The sequence below is a fragment of the Falco cherrug genome, unplaced genomic scaffold, assembly GCF_023634085.1.
Source record: "Falco cherrug isolate bFalChe1 unplaced genomic scaffold, bFalChe1.pri scaffold_44, whole genome shotgun sequence".
NCBI lineage: Eukaryota > Metazoa > Chordata > Aves > Falconiformes > Falconidae > Falco > Falco cherrug.
In genome coordinates this window covers 252,862-272,298 of record NW_026599484.1, presented here as the reverse complement: position 1 = coordinate 272,298, position 19,437 = coordinate 252,862, and the positions used below count along the sequence as shown (strand labels likewise).

General features: G+C 44.2%; 1 protein-coding gene across 1 annotated transcript; it reads left to right on the top strand.

Moving 5' to 3' along the window:
- The first annotated feature begins 883 nt into the window (after positions 1–883).
- On the top strand, positions 884–18,685 carry LOC129735165 (radial spoke head protein 9 homolog). Its single transcript, XM_055700525.1, has 2 exons — positions 884–1,787; positions 18,488–18,685. Exons 1-2 carry the CDS (start codon positions 1,571–1,573, stop codon positions 18,646–18,648), a joined length of 378 nt encoding a protein of 125 aa, XP_055556500.1. The 5' UTR covers positions 884–1,570; the 3' UTR covers positions 18,649–18,685.
- The last annotated feature ends 752 nt before the right edge of the window (positions 18,686–19,437 follow it).

Below are 19,437 nucleotides of genomic sequence, written 5' to 3'. Positions count from 1 at the left end.
GCTAAAGAGCCTCTCAGCTGTTAGCAGCTGGTTTGAATCCAGCTGTGGTTGACAGTGGCAGAAATTCACTTAAGATCTCAGGTTGACTCTGACTGGTTTGCAGTTCTGTTTACTAGCCAGATAGCCATAGCATATTAACATGTGATTCTAGAGACATCAGTGATTAAATGAGCTCACAAAGCCTGAAAATGCCAATTCCCATAGAGAAAATCAGACTATGGCACAGTGGTAGGTGACAGCATGGACAAAAAGTTTGCGGTCACTCCTACATGTTCTACCTGATTCGTGTCTAGGAGAGGTGGTTAATCTTCAGGAATCTGAGTCACTTTTTGTGTGGCGTACATAAAACTAATGGGTCAGATTGTGTGCTGCACAGCTCATTAAAGATTTCACGTGACAGATCAGCAGCTGACGATTGTTACAGGCAGCAGTTCCAGGATCACTGTTTTCCTTAGAAATGAACAGGAAACATATGAAAAAGAAACCCAAGAATTTATGATGTGACAATGGATTTAAATGTAAGTGCATACACATATATTTATTTATATAATGCACACATATAAAAGCTTCAACTTCCTGAAGATGTCAAACAAATTCTGTTTGTTTAAACAGCCACACAATCTCATTATTTATTGCATTTTGTATTAAGTCAGATTGCAGGGGCAGGGAATGTTTCATGGCTGTCTGTATGGGATTCAGCAAAATGAGCTCCCAAAGAGTGACAATCACAAAGAGTGAAAGCACAAAGAGTGCTGCTGTTTATAAACAAGCCACTTGATTATAGAAGTACACGAGCTAGGTAAGAACTGTAAAAAAAGACACCGCAAGTAGTGAGATTCAGAGGTTTGGATTTTTTAATTTTTTTTTTTTTTGCTGCCGTTCATGTAACAAATGAGGAAGGTGGAGCCCTTTGTGGTATCCTTTCTGGTGTAATTGTATGCCCTCCTGCTTTTGGACGTACATTTGGATTTGGGCCTCTTGAAATGGAGGCCATTGACCTAGGCAGGGCAGCCACCCCTAACCGCATTCCGAGCGGGCTGCTGCCCCTCAGGGCCGGGGCTGGCTCCCCACAGGCCCGGCACAGCCTGCCCTGCCTGCCCAGGAAGCCCGCAGTGCCCCAGGCCTGCGCACGGCCTCCGGGCCGCGGCCACCCCGCTCCCCTCAGCCCCGCACCGCGTGGGAACGGCTGCCGCCTCACGCCAGGCACTGAGGTACACCGGCCCCGCGTGGTTCCCGGCCCGCCCGGGCCCTCAGCCCCGGCACACCGGCCGCCTGCGCCCGCCGGCGCCACCGGGAAGGTGGGACCCGCCATTGCTGCGCATAGTTTATGTCAGCGGTTAGCACTTATAGCTGCAGTGAGTTCTCTAGATATAGGGTGTAACCAAATGGGCACAGAGGGTTGGTCTCAACTCAGTGCCCATTGCTCAGCTAGGACTGCACTTAGCATGGCGTGCAATGCACATCATTGATGACTGATGCCACCCATTTCCGGCAAGTCTTTGGTCTTCTGTGGAGTCCACTGAAGAAAGATTGTGATTTTTTCCTATGTTGTGGGCATTAGAGAAATGATATGATACTCTATGGTGTGACGAACGTTAGCCTAGCTCACTCTATTAATGGTCATCAATGGCTGTTTGCAGGTCTTTCTTTGATGGAGGCAAAAAAGTTAAGTTCCTATTTCCATTTCACTGAGCCTGTTAACCTGAAGAATAAAACCCTGCTGGAAAAGGCTGACCTCGACCCATCCACTGACTTTCTAGACTCTCTGGAGCATGATATCCCACAAGGTAAAGGTAGAAGAATCAACAGATGCAATGAAAGGGAAGGCAGTCTTGAGTAGTCTGGGAAATGCTGAGGTGACAGGATGCAGGTTACTATGGACTTTGGTATGCTTGTGAGGAGCTTCTGCAAATCTGTAAAGGAATTGTATCCTTTACTAAATATTGTACTTAATTCCCTTCTTAAGCAAATCTAAATGCTTACAGTGGTAGATGTAAGTGTACCAGAGCTGTTACATCCTCACAACAGATCTGACCACATCAGCAGTTAATAACCCCTCTGCCTGAGTGGCATATTGTCTCTTGACTTCTGTAAAGCCTGTGACAGCTGGTGTCCCTATGGGGAGAGATAACTCCACCAGTGATAGAGGGAATTTATGTGGTTTGAAGTATTGAAGAGACCTCTTGTCTCACCCAGTATTGCTGCTCTTTATCTAAATGGGCTCTCATTAACACTAAGCTGGTATCTCTGAGAGGCTGAATTCAAATGTTCCTTTGATAAACTGTGTTAGATGCTGCAGTGTGGAATAATCTGTATTCTAGTGGGATTACACTGGAAGCAGAAAGGAAGATGTGCCTACTGGAATATTTTCAGTTCACATCTCTATTGTTCTGCTGGACAACTGTTAAGTATATTTAAAGCTTCTTCCTCTGACAGGATATTTCTCTAAAGAGATGGGCATGATTTTTATTTGCTTCTAACTACCTTTTGCTGATTTGTTGCGTTTTTTTGGATTGGGCCAAGTGTTTTCATGGCCTGCTGTCTAGAAAGAACAGAAAGAAAGGTTCTTGGGTCATAGTCAGAACTTAAGTTTGCTATTTTATTCCTATCCTGGAGTAGCAGGATAGGATAGTAGGTGACCTGTGCCTGATGGATTTGGCTGGAAGGACAGTGAATTACCAGTGCTCTGACTTTCAGACTTTATGTGTGTGTGATTAGACAAGATATATATATATCTTGTCCAATCTTTCCTTTGACTGAGAAGGAACCTAGTGAGCTCCTGCCTGAATTCTGAACATTTCTGACTGTTCAGAGCATAAACAGTGCTAAAATGTAAACCATTGTTCAACTTACTGGGAGTGTCCTTGCTGCAGTCGTTTTACAAAGGTGTAGTCTGGAGGGACTGCACATTTTTATGTATGCTGGCCCATTGAGCTGGCCCTTTTGACTCAAAAAGGAGTATTGCAAGGGAGATTAGGTCCTAGATACCTCCTAAGAAAATTTTAGCTGCAGTTTTGATGGTAGTTCAGGCATTGCTACTGTTTGCATTCCCTGCCCACCCTTTTTTTCCTAGGGTTTGTGGTAGGGAGACTTTTTAATTTTGTGAGGCCTGAAACCATAGAGCCACTGCAACAGGCGATAAATCTGGGGTGCTTTCTATGTTTCCACTAGAAAACAGGCACCAAGGGCTAAGATCCTGGAGACTAATTTGCATCACAGAGCTGGTTTTAGCCCCCTTCAGCTGTGATGAAGAATGGCACCTTTGAAAGATTACAGATACAATTCTGCAGTGTTTCACATCTAGTTCAAGGGACCAGGCAACTGGCAGGTCATGCTGTGTGTTAGACATGAAGATGGCGGTTTTATTGAAGTCTTTAAATCAAATTTGACTTGTAGTCAAATTTTACACAGTGGCAGATAGAAAGTGAGGCTCAGCTGTGCCACTGTTGTGTTTGTCTTCCTGTCGCAACCTGCGGTCTGAGTAAGTGTGAACCTTTGCCCCGTTCCTGGGAGGTTGTTGCTGTTAGTGCAGATCTCTGTCTCCTCAAAAAAGTTAATTCTCAAAGACTACCTGAGCTCAAGTGCAACTGAGTGCTTCTTAATGGAAGAAAAGAAGATTCATCATGGTGCCTGTGCAGCTCTGGCTGCTCTGTTCTGCTCCTTTTTGGACTGAACCTGAGGACTGATGGAATGAGCTTGTCAGGTGAAGGAAGTAAGGCAGGAACTGGTTACAGGATCAGCAAGGCATGTAGCCTCTCTAATTGCACTCTATCACATGCAGATAGGAGCTCTGACATTAAAGAAAGATCAATCCACCCCCCTTTAACAAGCATTCAGGTTGCCTGAAGTACTGGTTGCTTGTGAAAATGTAGGGGGAAAAAAAAGAACAGGAGGTAGACACAGGCTTTCTGCTGACTTTATCTGCACGGCTCTGCCAATGTCCCTCACTCCAGGTTGCAAGGTACTCAAACTCTGGGTCTTGAATTACCCTCTTTCAATTCTGCCAGTTCATGTTGGTCCTGACCCAGCGCAGACAGTGCTCTTTCTATTTCCTGACATGTTGTTCATAGCTCTGGCCAATCCCCTCATTTTGACCCGAAGCTTTTCTTGTCTTTCTTGGCTAGATCCACTCTTGAACAGTTATTGTCAGAACAGAAGTAGGAATTCCCAAATCTATTGACTCTAGAATTGTGACCGAAGCCAAAATCATCTCTGCCCTCAATAAATACACAAAAAATTGACCGGGTTGAGTAACATGTGAGTGATGCTCCCAGCGTGCATTAGGATTCTCCCTTAAAAGACCTAAAGAACAGGACTGAGAGATTAAGGGCTGATTTTAACCTGTCTAAAAGTAACAACTCTTTTGGAATAGTTTTCTTGATTAATTGGAAACTGAACATCTGTGGTGGCTGTCAAGGGTGTAACTGTCATCAAATGTATGGGGTGTCATAATAGGAGAGCAGAGGTGTCTTACAGAATGGAAAACTGGAGGCAGAGAGAACATTTTATATGACAGCTGAGGGGTGGGAAGAAAGGAACTTAAACCAGATTGAATAAAGGAAACAATGGTAAAAGCAGAGAGTTTAGTGCAAGATTGGGGAACCTGGAGTTTTGTAACAAAACTGTCTGCCACCCTCATCTTTATCAGTGATATCTGTGGTGATTGCAGGTTCCAGATTCTGTCCGTGTGTCTGTCTATTGGGTTATTTGTGCACTTCAAGAGTTCAGACTATGTTGCTGCTCCTCCCCTAATCATACTGTGAGTCTGTCTGGTTTTTCTTGGTGTCTCAGCTCCCAGAGACAAGTGACTGTGTAAATTAGATTTTACTTTAAAAATACATTTTTGTAAATGATTGTAGAGAAAAGTGGGAGAATGCAAACCCTGTCTCAAAAGCAAATTCAATTGGCTTATCCCCTCTAAAGTCGCCAGCTCTCTGAGCCAAACTCATGAATTTGAGTGGCCCGACTCATGATTTTTGAACATGGAGGGGTTGTGATACTGATCTTCTGTCACCACAGTATCAGATCATGTAATGCTTCTTTCTGATCCAAGTGGCCAGCTGGCCATAATGTTGCATGCTGGGATCTGTAGGTTTTGCTGGCCATATGTCTGCATTAAAGATAAGCTTGTTTGCTCTAGCCTAAGCAGACAATCTGCTCAACTTTATGCACAATTAGATATAGCCTTTCAGCTGCTGGCAGATTGCCAGTGTGGTCCTTTCTGTTGCGTGGAGTTTGGCACCCTGGGTGGTAGCATGTCAGGATCTAGAGTTGTGGCAGTTTTACATGTGCTTGTAGATAATGGAATGGTGAAAAAAATAGCAGAAATTCCTAGCATGCCTACAGCATTTTCACTTGATGACCTAATGTTGCATAGGTATGAAATAATGGTCACCTGTCAAGCATTGACATGATGGGAAAAGTGAAAATGGAGGGGGAAGGATGATTTTACTGTCACCATAGTATCAGATCAGGCTATGCTACATTCTGCAAGGACAAATGAAAGGGGATGGGAGAAAGCCTAAGGTACTAGCATAGACTGGAAAGCTTGGGAGGAAGTAAAACAGGGGATGCAGAATTCAGGTCTTTGGTGCTTTCAAAGTACAGTTCAGAAAAGCAATAAATTGACTCTGAGTTTTGTTACAGATTGCTGACTCAGATCACTTTGATATGGAGATAAGGGACACCAACAGGTTGAAAAACTGATGCAGTTAAAAACTGATGCGGGAGGGGAGGTATGTTGGAGGCAAAGGAAAAGAAAAATGTGGATAGGAAAAGTTATGAGTGGAAAGAGGATTTATAAAAGAAGACTTTATTCACAAGTCATGACTCCCAGTCAATAAAGAGCTGCTTCTGGCTGAAAGCCTACCACAGTTCACTGGTGGAATAAGGGTAGGAATTAGAATTTAAAAAGCAATATAAAAGAAATACAGAAAGTTGGGAACAAGTAATGATTGATATAATTTGGAATTTATATTGAGTAGAAAATGACAAGGAAGCCAGGATAACCTGCAGTAGTCCCTGACAACTATAAGGAGGACTTTTTCAACTATATTGATAGGAGAAGAAAGCATAGTAATGGTACTGGAAACTGTCACTAAATGGTGAAGGTAAAAAGGCTGATAAGAAATGTGGAAGAGCAGAAATGCTCAATTTTTTTTCCTGGTTTGTTTTGGGGAAGAATAAGGACTCACATGAAATGAAGACAATAAAATACTCTTTCAGACAGTTTTCAGACTGTTTGCTATGGGAGGGTAGTTAGACAACCTTTACTGTGTGTCAAAAAATGAAAATGGCTGAGCCAGATAAGTTATTGCTGAAATCATTATCTCAGGAGACTTGTGGCATACTTACAATGTTAACCTTTAATAAATCCCAGCATTGCAGAAATATTCCCCTAAACTTATCTTAATTAGTAGTTGTGATTTAGAAATCACTGAATGGGCATATTTCTGGAGAGGGTCAGAAGGGGAGTCAGCTGGGACTAGTGCCAGTACTGATATTCTTCAACTTATTTATAAATGATCTAGGAGTAAAGAATTGGTGGAGAGGCAAATAATGACAAGGGCAGGACAGCTACAGAGATCTGGTAAACTGGGCTTGCTTAAAGAAAGTACATTTTGATGTAGCTACTTGCAAAGTCACAGACCTAAGAGCAGGGACTGGAAGCCAGACTGTGAGTTGTATTCTGGAAGCTGTGGCTCTGAAAGGAAATCCAGGCACAACCCACTGAACATCAGCTCCCAGTCTGATCCTGAAACTTAAAAGGCTAATTTGATCTGTAGATTTATAAACAAGGGTGTAGCAAATAGGAACAGGGAGGTGATTTTTTTTCTGCGCAGGCTGTTAGTGGAATCAGGACTGGATTACTGCACATGGCAAAACTGGAGAGTTACAGAAAAGAGCCACAAAAGGATTCAAGGGCTGGTGAGAGACATAAACAGTTCAATCTGTTTATCTTGCAGGAAAGAACATGAGAATGACTGTATTACACTGTGTAAATACTCCATGGAGTTTAAGTATTGATTATTGAAGATCTATTTAGTATAGCAGAGACAGGCGTAACAGGAATCAGCAGCTGAATATTATAGCCAGAAAAATGAAAATGAGAAACTAGGTACAAATTTTAACAGTAAAATTACTACCGGCTAACAAGGATAATGGAGGAATTCGTGTCTCTTGGTATCTTAGCATCATTCCGGATGTCTTCCTGGGAACTGTGTTTTAGCCAAAGGCAAATCTAAGTTGCTAGTCCCAGACATGAGTAACTGAGTTAAGTTTAATGTAGGAGTACAGAACAGGTGATTTCCTGATATGCCTGGCTGTAAACTTGATGACAGCCATAGAGGGTGATTTTTAGTTTGGGCTTCTTCATTGTCAGTGACATTAACGCAAAGGTGGCAATGTGCTCCTGAGACAGCGACTCTAAGCACAGGACTCTCAGTACAGCTGGCTTTACACTCTGAACTATGACACACGAAGGCTCAAAAGAGGACTGAGGAGATTCCTGACTTATTGCCATGCATTGTGTAGGGTAGACTGGGGAGCTGAGACCTCTCAGATGTAATTGCTCTGGCTCTGTTATGCTGGGATTTCGTAGCGTCATTCTAAACGGGTATACAGTGGCAGGGTGGATCATAGTGGGTCTTGTCTAGTTGCTGTTTCATGATTCAGCCAGAGAAGTGCCTAGAGAGAAGATCGTTTACCATTTTGACTGCGGAAGAAGTGACAGCCACTCAGTCTGTAGCTCCGTTTCTTCACCTGAAAGTGCAGTGATTTTGAGGCATTCCTTACACAGCATTGCAGACAATGGGATTTGTGGCTGTTTCCTTGGCTGAATACTTTGGGCACTAGCCTTTCTGCAAACTTGCTGAACAGTAGCCTGGGTTAGAACACTCATAACCTCCTGTTCTCTGAGCTTCATTGGCATGCTTTTTACCGGTTTAGCAACAGCTGGTGCTTAATGGGCCCTTGAAGATAGAGAGGCTGCGTTTCTAAGTGGGAGATAATTTCCTTTGGCCACTCTCAAGGCCCATTTTGGTAGCTCCATCTTGGTTGCCCCAAAAGTCCAGGTGCCTGAAGTAAGGTGGCCAGGAGGCACGAACCTGCTTTATCTCCATGCATTAACACAGCTAATTAACTCCCTTTCGACCCACCCTCCAGGCGATTAATCCTCTATCAGCCTAGTCTCCAGCCACTTGAAGAGTCTGTGTCTGCAGAGGTATTTACAACCCCCAGCTAGCTAGCAGAGAGCAAGCCTGACCGTTATCAGGGCTCTAAGACAAATGGCTATCTCCCCAGTGGCCTTGCAAAATCCGGCAGTGCTATGCTGTGCTGGCCACCTACTTTCACCCAGCCTCCCTTCTCCGCTAACATTTCACAGATGTGACCTGAGCCCTCCCCTTTCATTGCTTAACAATAAGCAGCACCTCCCCAGCTCTGTGAAAACTGAGAGCAAAAGCACTTTACTTCTTAGCCTGCCAAGAGCCACACGGGGACAAGGCTTTTCAAGCTGTCTTGCTGAAATTCAAACTAAAAGACCCATAATGAATGAGAGGGTAGTGCTTCATATTAGCAAGGATAAAAAGAGGTAGCCAAAACATAGAACAAAACTCCTAGTGTGGCTCACAGCTATCCTCATTCCTGGTTAGGAGAGGTGATCTGTAGGTCCGGTAAATGTGTGAAACTGAGCTACAGCATCCCATGGAGTTACCTGACATTTATAGAAGTGTTTTTGACAAACTTCATAACACAGTAGTACAGAAGGAGTAAAACAGATTAGCGTGCATCAGAACAGTCGGCTTTTGGATGTAAAAATCGAACCAGTTAGCTCAGCGGGCTATTACTTAAAGCATTGGTACCTGAAGTTCTCTGTTAAAACTGAAGTCATCCATCCCTACAAATAGTTCCAGGCTGGCCGTAGCTGCTGCTTTCCAGCAGGGCGCACTGTGGTCCAGGCGTTGTCAGTGCTGAGCGCAGAAAAGGAGACTATAGAAAAGCAAAACGAGAAAGAAAAGCACCGAGAGCAGCATCAAATTGAGGAGAAGGTATGGCCTGAGTTTCCAGGCTGTGTGTGGTATATTGACCTTCTGAACTGTAGGTATGGAGAAGCTACTCTGTCCCTTCCAAGCTTAGGCAATTTCTGGAATGGTCCTGGGGCTTTTCAATAGCTTTCTTCGCACCCTTAGTGATTACAGGCATGCAATGGATGTACACAAATACGTAAGCATGTCTCCTACATCCTTCAAAAGTAGAGACACTCTTCATGTTTTTGGAATGAGGAGCCTTTAAAGGCTGTTAAGGCTACGCCTGCAGCGACCCAAGAGCATTGCCTGGGAGCAATACAAGATGTTGTCCCTCTTACAAGCTGGGGTGCTGCCAGCTCAGGAGTTCAAGATCAGACTGGAACCTCTCCTGCTATGTTGCCACGTGAGGACTCCAGAGCCAGCTGGTATTATAGCTTTTGACTGGCTGTCTGTGGTCTGCTTTGATTTCTGGAAAGGAGTCTGTTTTCCTTGGGCTCTGTGTCCATGGGTAATAAAGCCGTGCATTCACTGCTTTTGGGTCCTAGGTCTGTATCACCGCAGGGGTCTTGCTTAGTCAGAGACCTTGGATGAGTTTATACTGGAGCAGGGCTGCCCATCAACCGAGAGCTGTGGTGGAATCCTTCACTCTCCTGACTGCTGCAGTGAAAGGAGGAGGACAGAAGCAGAGTCTTCCGTAGCAACTTTCCAGGGATTGTATTTGAGTTTTTTCCTTCTCAGTAAAAGAAATCATGGCCCACCCTGTCTCCATTTCAGCTCCTGGTTCATTGGACATGAAAAGGAGATGAACTTCTTGCTGAACTGATGGGAAATGCGGGTGAAGCCTCTTAGAACCAGAAGTTGTAGTTTTATCACCACATCGGTCAGCCTTGGCCTAGCCCTTTCTCTAGGGAATGATGAAAAATTACTTGCAGGGGAAAGCCCAGGGCAGTCTGTATGTCACTGAAGTCACAACAAGTTGAGCTTTTGCTAGGAGTGATCTATTTCTGAGTGGCAGCTCCTGCCTGTGCAGCAGCTGGCATTGGTGCCAGCCCTGTTTATAGCTTTGCTTTGCTGTTTGCTGCCCCTTTGGCCATAGAACATTTGCAGGGAGGAAGTAATGGGCGTTGTCTTGCTTTACTGTATGCAAATGTCATATAGATTGAAATTCTGCATGCTGAATGGGTGCGTGGCTGTGTGTAGAGGGAAAAGGATGAGACAGTTCATCTATGGGTATATTTGTATGGCAGTGGTGCTGTGCAGGTTGTGCTGTGCAGAGACAGCTAAGATATCCCAGGCATTAGAAGACGCTTAGCCATCTTTAGTGTTCAGAATTAGCTTGAATATCAACACAACTGCACTGTGCTGTGTGGATATGCTCAGTGTGACAGTCTTCTCAGAAACTGGTAAGCTCTTCAGGTAATTCGGGCCAGAATTTAGTATCTAGTTTAGTATGAGAACATCAACAGTTAATAATCCATGCCATCTGTTCCTCACCCTAAGCCCTTTTAACTAGTCCTGCTAATTTGATGATGAGGTAAGTACAACTGGGGGACTGACAGGGCTTGTAGCCTTGCCCCTCCTGCAGGAGAGAGAATTGGATGTCCTCTAAGCATTCGATGGGTTTTGAATCCCAGCATCGACTGCTTTGTGTTCTCTCAGAATTCAGAGATGGATGTGAGGTTCTTTGCCCCTAATCCAGCCCCCGTTCATCATTATCACCTCCTCAAAGTGGCCAGTGCTTTGTTATCAGGAGAGGCAAAATCTTACAAGGTGGCCATAATCTCCTCTGAGAGTCAGACAGATACTCTCCGTGGGTAAGAAAGTGACAGTGACTGAAAGCTCTAGGGGGAAGCAGGCTAGAACAAAGCTGTCCATTGCATCCTTTCATCAAACTGTTAATCTTTCTTTCAAAGACATCACATTTGTTTGGTGACAAAAGCCCCAAAGAAGCTGAATTGAGCCTGAAATCCTGTAGCAAGATTTAGAGGAAGCGTCTTTCATTCAGAGCAGGGAGGGGCGAGAGTCCTTCGTTTTCCTCCTACCAACCAATGGGCTCACAGAAGCCCACGAAGGTGACGGATTAATGCAGGGGCTCCCCAGGTAGATGCTACGTGACTCATGCCACGCTCCAAAAACGATTCCACAGCGACCAGCTGAACAAGAAATACGGAGTGTGACAAGATCCAGCATAAACTTGTGCTTTGGAAGGAGGGTGCTTTGCCTCTCTGAGAGATTTGTAAATTTACTACAGAAGACCCAAGATACAATGATCAGTATTACAGTTGTCAGAATCCAAATAGCACAGATTTTAACCAGTTTTTCTACTCCTAAGTTTTGATTGTATATTGTCTTGCTGTTTCCTCTAGTGCACAGCCCTGTTCCAAATCTTTGTTCTGGATGCTTTCTGTGCAAAGTCTGCATCTTTTTCTCAAGGACAACAACAAAAGTTAAAAGGATTCTAGCTCTATTCTAATTATCAGGTGGATTTAGGACTTAAGGGCAAACTAACTGGGCTATAAGGGAGGCTGTAATTTGATGTGTGTTACTTCTGTGCTAGCTTTTTCAGTCTTTCCCATCCTTTGCTGCTCATTTATGTCTGTGTATTGTCCCTTCTTTTGTGTTGGCATTGCTGGCTGTGCAGCCAGATTTCAGCTGGAAAAATAACTTTATTTTTGGCTAAACTATTTTTCAGCCAGATCGTTCCCTGACCTGGTTCACTGAGCAGTAAATAAACACTTTTGTGGTCTCTGTGATGGAAGAGTGATGAGGAGGGGAATAAGGGTTTGGGGGCAGAGCCTGCTTAACCGGATTAAGCAGCACTGTTGTCAGATGTCTAAGTACGGCCTCATTTCAGCCAGTACTTGGAGGCACCTGAATACTGTGCTCCTGGGACAACATTGCAATGCCTGGGTCTTCCTTGTCAGCAGGAAACAGGTACTTTGTGCGTAAATGGAAGGCCCAGGGCTGTCTTAATCATTTGTGCTGCAGAGGCATCCCCAGTGGGGGAGGATAATGGAGAGAAAAACCCTCTGAAGCGAGACCATTTTACTTTGAGGTTTGGGCATGGTTGTATTTGTGTGTCAAAGATGTGGCAGGCATTAGGACCACGCAAGAGCCACTTGGAAGCATCTGACTGTTTGTAAACTGTGCTTTCCTGGCTCTGGAGGCTTTTAAAAATAGTACCGAACCTGCAACCAGTCTGTGTTTTTGTTTAATTATTATGAAATAGTTATATGGGGAATTGGAAATATTGACAGCAGTGTTAACGTATGGGGTGCAAGTGGTGTGTCAAGCAAATGAAAGAGATTTAGTTTGTAGCCAGTAAGTGGCATGAAGGAGTCTGAGCCCCACATATAAGAGCGTTTGGATGTGTGTCCTTATGGCTGGTAGGCTGTGCGTCAAATGTCCGTGCAGCAAAATTTCCTTACAGCTGCTCTGCTTTGCAATTTGTCTTTGTTTCCTATCGACAGCAAATTAGAAGTAGGAAGCTCTTTGCAGTGCTAGATTTTCTGTTGGAGGGAAATGGAAGCTAAATCCCATGGGTGTAGTGTAGCTTTGTCAGAGCTAAGTGCCTGGGGTCACGCAGCCAAGCAGTGGCTGCTTTTGCAAAGGGAAGCAGTTATGTTACCCCTCTGTGGGTGTTAATATTTGTGCTATAACTCCATACTTCACCCTCACTCAGAACTGAACTGCAGCAAGGTAGGTTATAACCTGCTCATGTGGCAGCATATTGCGTTAATGGTAAGAGCAACCATGCTGACGCTGCTTTTCCCTTGAGACATTTTCTCCTTTGAAGAGGAATTGATAATGTCACTTTTATGACCCTCTGTGAGCTTTTGCGACATGGAGCCTCTCTATCAGCCTGTCTAGCTCTTAAAGCTGTTTCTTCTCAAGCTTGTACTGAAACGAGGCATTGCTGAATCACCTCCGAAGCAGCAATGTTATGAGAGGTCATACTGAAAGTGGACCAGTTCCCACAGGAAAGTTCTGCAAACAACCTTCTTAAAAGGCTTTTGTTTAAAAGCTAATGTCTCACGCACACTGTTGCCTCTGTGAGTTAGAAGATTCAGCCCATAGCTGAGACAGACATGGGGGATGAGACAGGGATTTCTATTGGCAACTGGAAAGGAAGAAGAAGCTGAGAAGTAGGCTGACTTTTGAAATTCAGCTCTGGTGTCCTGGCAGCTGTTGAAGTGCCATAAAAAAGGCAGTGGTTTAACACTGGGTGAGCATCAGAATCTTCAAAGCACTTTCCTGTTTGGGAAAGATGTAAGGAACTCCTCAGAATTCCTGTCTGCGTTTGGAGGGGTGGAGGCTGCAGCCTGCTCTAAAGAGGGAATAGGAAGCTCCAGATCTTCATCCAGTGGATATTTTTCCCATGCTCTTTCCTCCCACACAGCAGCTCCCTCCCTTCCCTTCTGGAGCAGCAACAGGCAATAGTTTCAACACAGACAGTGCTTGGCTTCCTTAGGTTTGCTGGGTGCAGCTTCAGAATTAATTTGCTCTTTTAAAAAAATGTATTTTGAAGAATGGAAATCTTACCAGAGCGGTGTTACTGTTAGAAATCTCTGGTGTGAGAGCAATGACCTCTGGTTCCCTGTACCTTAGCAAGCATGATGAGTGAAGTTAACTCTGCTGTCTGATTTAGGGATAACATAGGCTACAGCTCACACGTAGATGCAAGTAAAAATCAGTATTTAACTCTAGGAAAGCCAGCTTTTACTTGCTGTCTCTTAGTTCTATTTGTATTCCCTCCAATGCAAATAATAGTTCGTAAATTTTTTTTCCTGACAACTTTTATCTAGGAGTCTTGGTGTACCTTACAGACTGATACTCTGAGTTTCTCAGCCTCCCAGCAAGAGACATGTCGTCTGACACAGGGGCAATGAACAGTACGGGGACTGCCATGGGGTATTCTGAGCCAGTATTAGAAAGGATTTGAACCCAGCATCCCACTCCTGCATTTTTATAGTAATAGAGACCTACAGCTACCTATGCAATGATTTTACTCCAAGAACCATTTGTAATAGCAGGGAGGTTTAAAAGAAAAGAAAAAGGATAAAAGAAAAAAAAAAGGATAAAAACAGCATTTCATTTTTGCAGTTCTCAGCTCTTTTTATATTTTATTATGAAAATGCATTTCTAAGGCATTTTCTTGAAGGAGGAAAGAAGGCATATTCATTTTAAGCTATTATTTCGTGCTGTTCATTAGCTTCTGATTAAAGTCCTTTTAGAGTGGTTTATGACATCATTATTTCAAACTCCTACAAGAAAGGTGGGCCTGAAAAAGCATTTTTTATTAATATAGTGAGATTTGAGCTGTGATGGAAGAGAACACAATTGTCTTGAAGCTTTCCAGGAGAATAACTTGCTCCGTGTCTCATGAGTTCAAATAATTTTGTCTTCTGGACCATCTCCTCAAATGCTGCTAACGTGGTGAGGTATGGGAAAAAACAGACTGAGATAATGGGCTCTAAAAGGACCAAAATAAGTGGTTAGGTTTCACAACTTTAATGTGCTGCCTCCTTAGAAGGCAAACACCAGCACTGTGTATCAGTGCAGTTTCTGAATTGATTTTGTCTGTTGCAAAGGTCCAGCCTGGAAAAGTATACTGAATAGATCACCTTTGATTGCTGTGTTAGAAATATGTCCCCAGTGATGTGGTTAGTAAAAGGTAGAAGGTGGCATGGCTGCTGCTTTTTTGGCTCTGCAGAATAAAGAGCAGCTCTATGACTAATTCTTGCTGAAAACAGGATCCGAGTGAAAATGACATTACAGTTTCAGACAGTTTCATGTAATTTTTTTCCTGTCTTCAACGAGTGTTGTGTCAGTCCAGGTGGGATTGCCCTGAAGTAACCTGCTTGTTTTGTTTAGGTCCTTATTTCACAGGAAGACTTATGAAGCATCAGCAAAACTTTATTGTCCCTATTTGCATAGAATTAGATGCAGAATCAAGTATCAGAGAAGAGCTAGAAAGCTGTAACAATTTAATATTCCCCAAAGGTCTCACATTTATGAAATGACAAATCTGAGCCCTTTGGGAGTTTGCAGCTTGGACAGACAGTAGGGAAATGAAACAGCTGCACATCACAGCCTTTGGAGATCAAGCATAAAAGTGAATGGAGCTGTCTTCAATTACTTCTGTCCATTTCTGCCAGGTGTGAAGGTACATGGGACGTTCCTTTGATCAGCAGAGTTAACTGCTGATGAATACTCTGCAGAGATAGATAAGCCTGTGTGACACTATGGATCCACGTACTGTATTGCCCCAGAGCATAGATAAGGGGATTAAATCAAGTTGAACTGTATTTACTCTAGCTTTTCTCTGAATTTGTCCAGCAAAAAGGAGTCTGAATCCAGATATAGTTCATGAGAGCATTAATATACCTGTTTTCCTTCTCACCTTTCCCACTTGTCATGCTCCAGGCATTTCTTTTTGTTCTTTGTAAATAGTTTTGGGCAGAGGATTCATCTGTGTACATGAACACACACACACACACACACAAGCTATCACATGTACCCAGGCTGCTGGATGCTTCCAGTATGTTGGGAGACATTTAGCAAACCAGATAATCCCTAGAGGCTCTCACCACCCAGCAAGGCAAGGCACAGTCCTATTCTTGACAGACTTGCTTCTCAGAGGACTGGTCCTAAATCAAAGACAATGAGAGTTCCTCGTTCCATTAGCTTTTTGTCAGAGAAACTCTTTCAAAAGTTTACAGTCACCCCCCTGCAAACCAATGTGTAAAGCCGCAGCAAGAACCACCAGTACGTGATAAAGGGCTTGCAGATCATTTCTGCAAGCGCAAGCTGCAAGAACCCTGCACTGAAAGCAGAGTCGGTGTTCAAAGGAGAAATGGAAGAAGTTATTTGTCACATATTCAGACCTATTTGCTTGCCACTTGTTGCTCAACTCCCCTATGCATAGTCTAGCTACCGCCACGAGCAAATGGTGAAAATTTTTAGAGGCAAAGTTCAATAAACTGTTTGAAAGCTTGTCCTTTGACAGCAGATGGCTGTAGTGCTTCAGCCACTGGATGATCTGGCTCGTCATGAAACGTTCTTCACCTGGGTTTCCATGCTATCCAAGTAGTGAAGTTTCTTAAGAACATGCAGATTTTGTCAGAGACCCAGTCAGTTAGAATTTGTAATCCCAGTGGCTGAACCATTAATATGTGGTTTTACTCCAGCTATGACCAAGGTCCAGTTCAGTTTGTGTCCACATGAGTAGCACTGGAGAGACTGCATGGGAGACTGGGGTTGCCTTGTCTGTGAAACCACTGTGTGTGAAGACACTAGCTCATGCTTTAACTAGGACATGTGCAAGGAATGTCACAGTGCAAGGAAGATGGCACACACCTGTACTGATCCTGCTCTGTATGAAGTAGCGCTTTGCTTTACCGAGATTCCAGCTGTTTCTCTTTAGTGGCAACATGGAGCTGAGTGAGTCAGAAGTAAGCTCTCCGGTATGGAAATCTCCCGAGTCCTTAAAAGAATGTGAATGTCTCTTTTGTACTTCTATCCTGCAGCCAGAGTCACTTTGTTAGAAAGTTCAGTGACTGCCATGGAAGGCAGGTGTTGCTGTCCATTTAGTTCCATGTTTGCACGTAACTGAAGAGGGTACTTTGAAAGGTAACAGATCAAAGACGACACGGTGCATATTATGATATAACCAACCTGTGGAACTTGCTACTGAAGGAGACAGGGGAAACAGTGGTGCCCAAGAAACTTTTGAAAAGTACAGAAATACAAAGAGAAGAGGGAGGTAACAGGTGAGCAGCAGAACTCACGACACCTGGTTTTACAGGGCTTTGAATTGCGGTGTTCCTTTCTGATTCTGCAGCCACCATATATATTGTTTCCTCTCAACCTCCCCCCCCCGCCATCGAGCCCTCAACTACTGCAGTTTGCCATGAACTGCTTCAGAGACTACATGTACCGCAAGCGAGTGTGCAAGAGCCCAAAGCTACAAGCACTGATTGCCCAGATAGCTGCTGCCGGGCGAGCCAAACAGCCTGTGCTTCCCCACAGCTGCTGGCAGATAAACAAATAGCTTCAGGAGCTGCAGGCGACCCTTGGGCCGTGTCCTGTGGAGACCTGTTGTAGGAACCTGTGGTGTTAAAACACTTCAACCCTTTGTCGGATGCCACTAAAATTGGCCAAGAGTCAGAAGTGAGTGGGAAGGGGAGGACTGGCAGCTGACAGCAATCACAGAAGCCCTTCCCCAGGCTAACCATGACATAAGTAAGCATGAGTCACAGCATAAATTGATGAGCCTAAAATTATCTACAAGGATGAATACCGTCTAACTGTCCCAACACATTATGGGCTTTCTGCTTACTCTGGAATTGGCAGATTTTGACTTTGGGTGCAGACAGCCTGACCGCTTGACTCCAGGCCCGTAGTAGTATGACAGCTCCAACTGCACTTTTTTATTTGGGCCTGCTGCTTTTGCTTTTAGATGAAGATTCAGCAGGAACCTTCTTCCTTACATTGTAGCCTCTAGGCGTTACTGATTTGGTGCTGAAGCTGGTATTTTCTTCTTTTGGCAGCTCCTTGCCCTCTGGCATTGAATCCAGGCTGATGCTCCAGCCCCCTCCCCTCCTGTGTTGTTCCCAGGCTGTTGTGTCAGATGCAAAACAAACACTCAGTGGCTCAGAGCTCCTTGCATCCAGGAGAAATTGCATTTTCACACTGGCTCTGAACCTCCTCCGCAGAGCCAAAGCAAAATCAATGCGGAAACTAATCCCTTTGCCCCTACCACGCACATCCTCTTCAATGATGGAGCCAGGAAAGACTGAAGAGAATTAACCTTTTCTGCAAAATTCTCTGAGCTAAGAAATACCCTGCTTTTCGTGCTCTCTTCCTCTTTCCCAGTTGCTGCATCAGGGAAACCAGTCTTCTCTGGAGCTGAAGTGTCTTCTTCCTCTTCTCACTACTAATGCTACAAGTTTATTTTAAAAATAAATTCCATACTATGCAGGATTGCTATAGCTAGTCTTGGCTCTCTATAGCTAGTAGCTAGACCAAGTAGGTGGCAGCTTGGTAGAGTAACTGCTGCCCGCTCAGAAGCATCCAAGAATAGCTCTAGCCTCTCCTAGGGATCAAGTATACAAGTCTGGAGCTCCAGGGGTCCCTTCCTGTGGCGCATATGGCGTTACTATCATAGCCATGGAATATGCTACTCTGTGAAGCTAGACACAGACATCTGGAATTGAGGGCAGCCTGTAACGCTGAACTGACAAAAGATAAAAAGGTATCAAGGTTTCTGGTCTCCCTCACTTCCCTTTTCTCAGGTGTCACAAACTCCAGTGCAGCCTTGTGCACTGTTAACTGGTCAGGCAGAACGCACTGCAGCCCCCCTCTCAGCTTAGGGACAGCTTGCTCCAGGAATGCTGCCTCTTTCTCCCTTCCAGGGACTGCACTTGTGACATACTGACAAATGGCATTTTCTTGCACAGGCTCCTGGACTGTCCAGCTAGAGAAGGGAGGCACTGTGGTGGTGCTGCGGAGCCTGCTGCGGCTGGGACTGATGTTCTACCATGTCCCAATGACCGAGCAGTACGGCTATGTCTGCTTCGGCACTGGCGAGAAGAACTTGGATCTGCCCTTCATGCTGTGACTCGCCTGTCTGGGATGAGGGCTCGAGAACATTTAGATTTTATACTTAGGAGACTTTTGTTTACTGCTTGTTCTAATAAATATGTGAAACCTCTGCACTTTGAGCAAGATTCTTTTGTGCCTGGATTCTGGCCCCAGTTCTTTTCTTAGGACTTTGCTGTGTGCGATCCTCTTTCAGCTCCAGGTTGAATTCCCTGTTATGTGTCACTGAAGATCCTTTAGATACTGACAGATGGCATTTTCTTCCACGATGGGTGAAGCCCCAGGTTAGAAATCAAACCTAGGCCATCTGGTTACACGTGCTTACACAACCATGACACTTCCTTGACACCATGCTTACACAAAAACTAATTTGGAGACAGCATGAATGAATGCCTACTATCACCCATGAACGACAAACAGAACAGGGCTGCACTCAGAGTAGAAAGCTCATGCATACTGTAAGGGATCTGTACTAAACCCTGAGCTCAAGAAAGGCATATTGAAGAAAGTATTTTGTTTTTCAAATGTTAGGTTTCATGAAAATTAGAGAGGGCTTTCCAGCTCATGGCACTAAACTGTAGAAAACATTAACTGTGGGCATCACCTGGTCTTTTGCAAAATGTGCTCATTCAGGTTCATCTCAAGGCAGTGGTTTAATCCAGTGACTTTTCCATTAGTAAAGCTCATTGAGCAGAGCTACCTAGGCTAGAAGACATAGTAACTTCCGTATGCAGGAGAAGAAAGAAAAATCTTTTCCCTTCTGAAGGGCTGCAGGTTTCAAAGCTTCATAAAATAGACGGTCAGCCAG

Coding starts and splice junctions, on each gene's coding strand:
- LOC129735165 (XM_055700525.1), top strand. CDS start 1,571: ATGATACTCTATGGTGTGACGAACGTTAGCCTAGCTCACTCTATTAAT. Junction 1,788..18,487: donor GGAGCATGATATCCCACAAG/GTAAAGGTAGAA, acceptor TTTCTTGCACAG/GCTCCTGGACTGTCCAGCTA.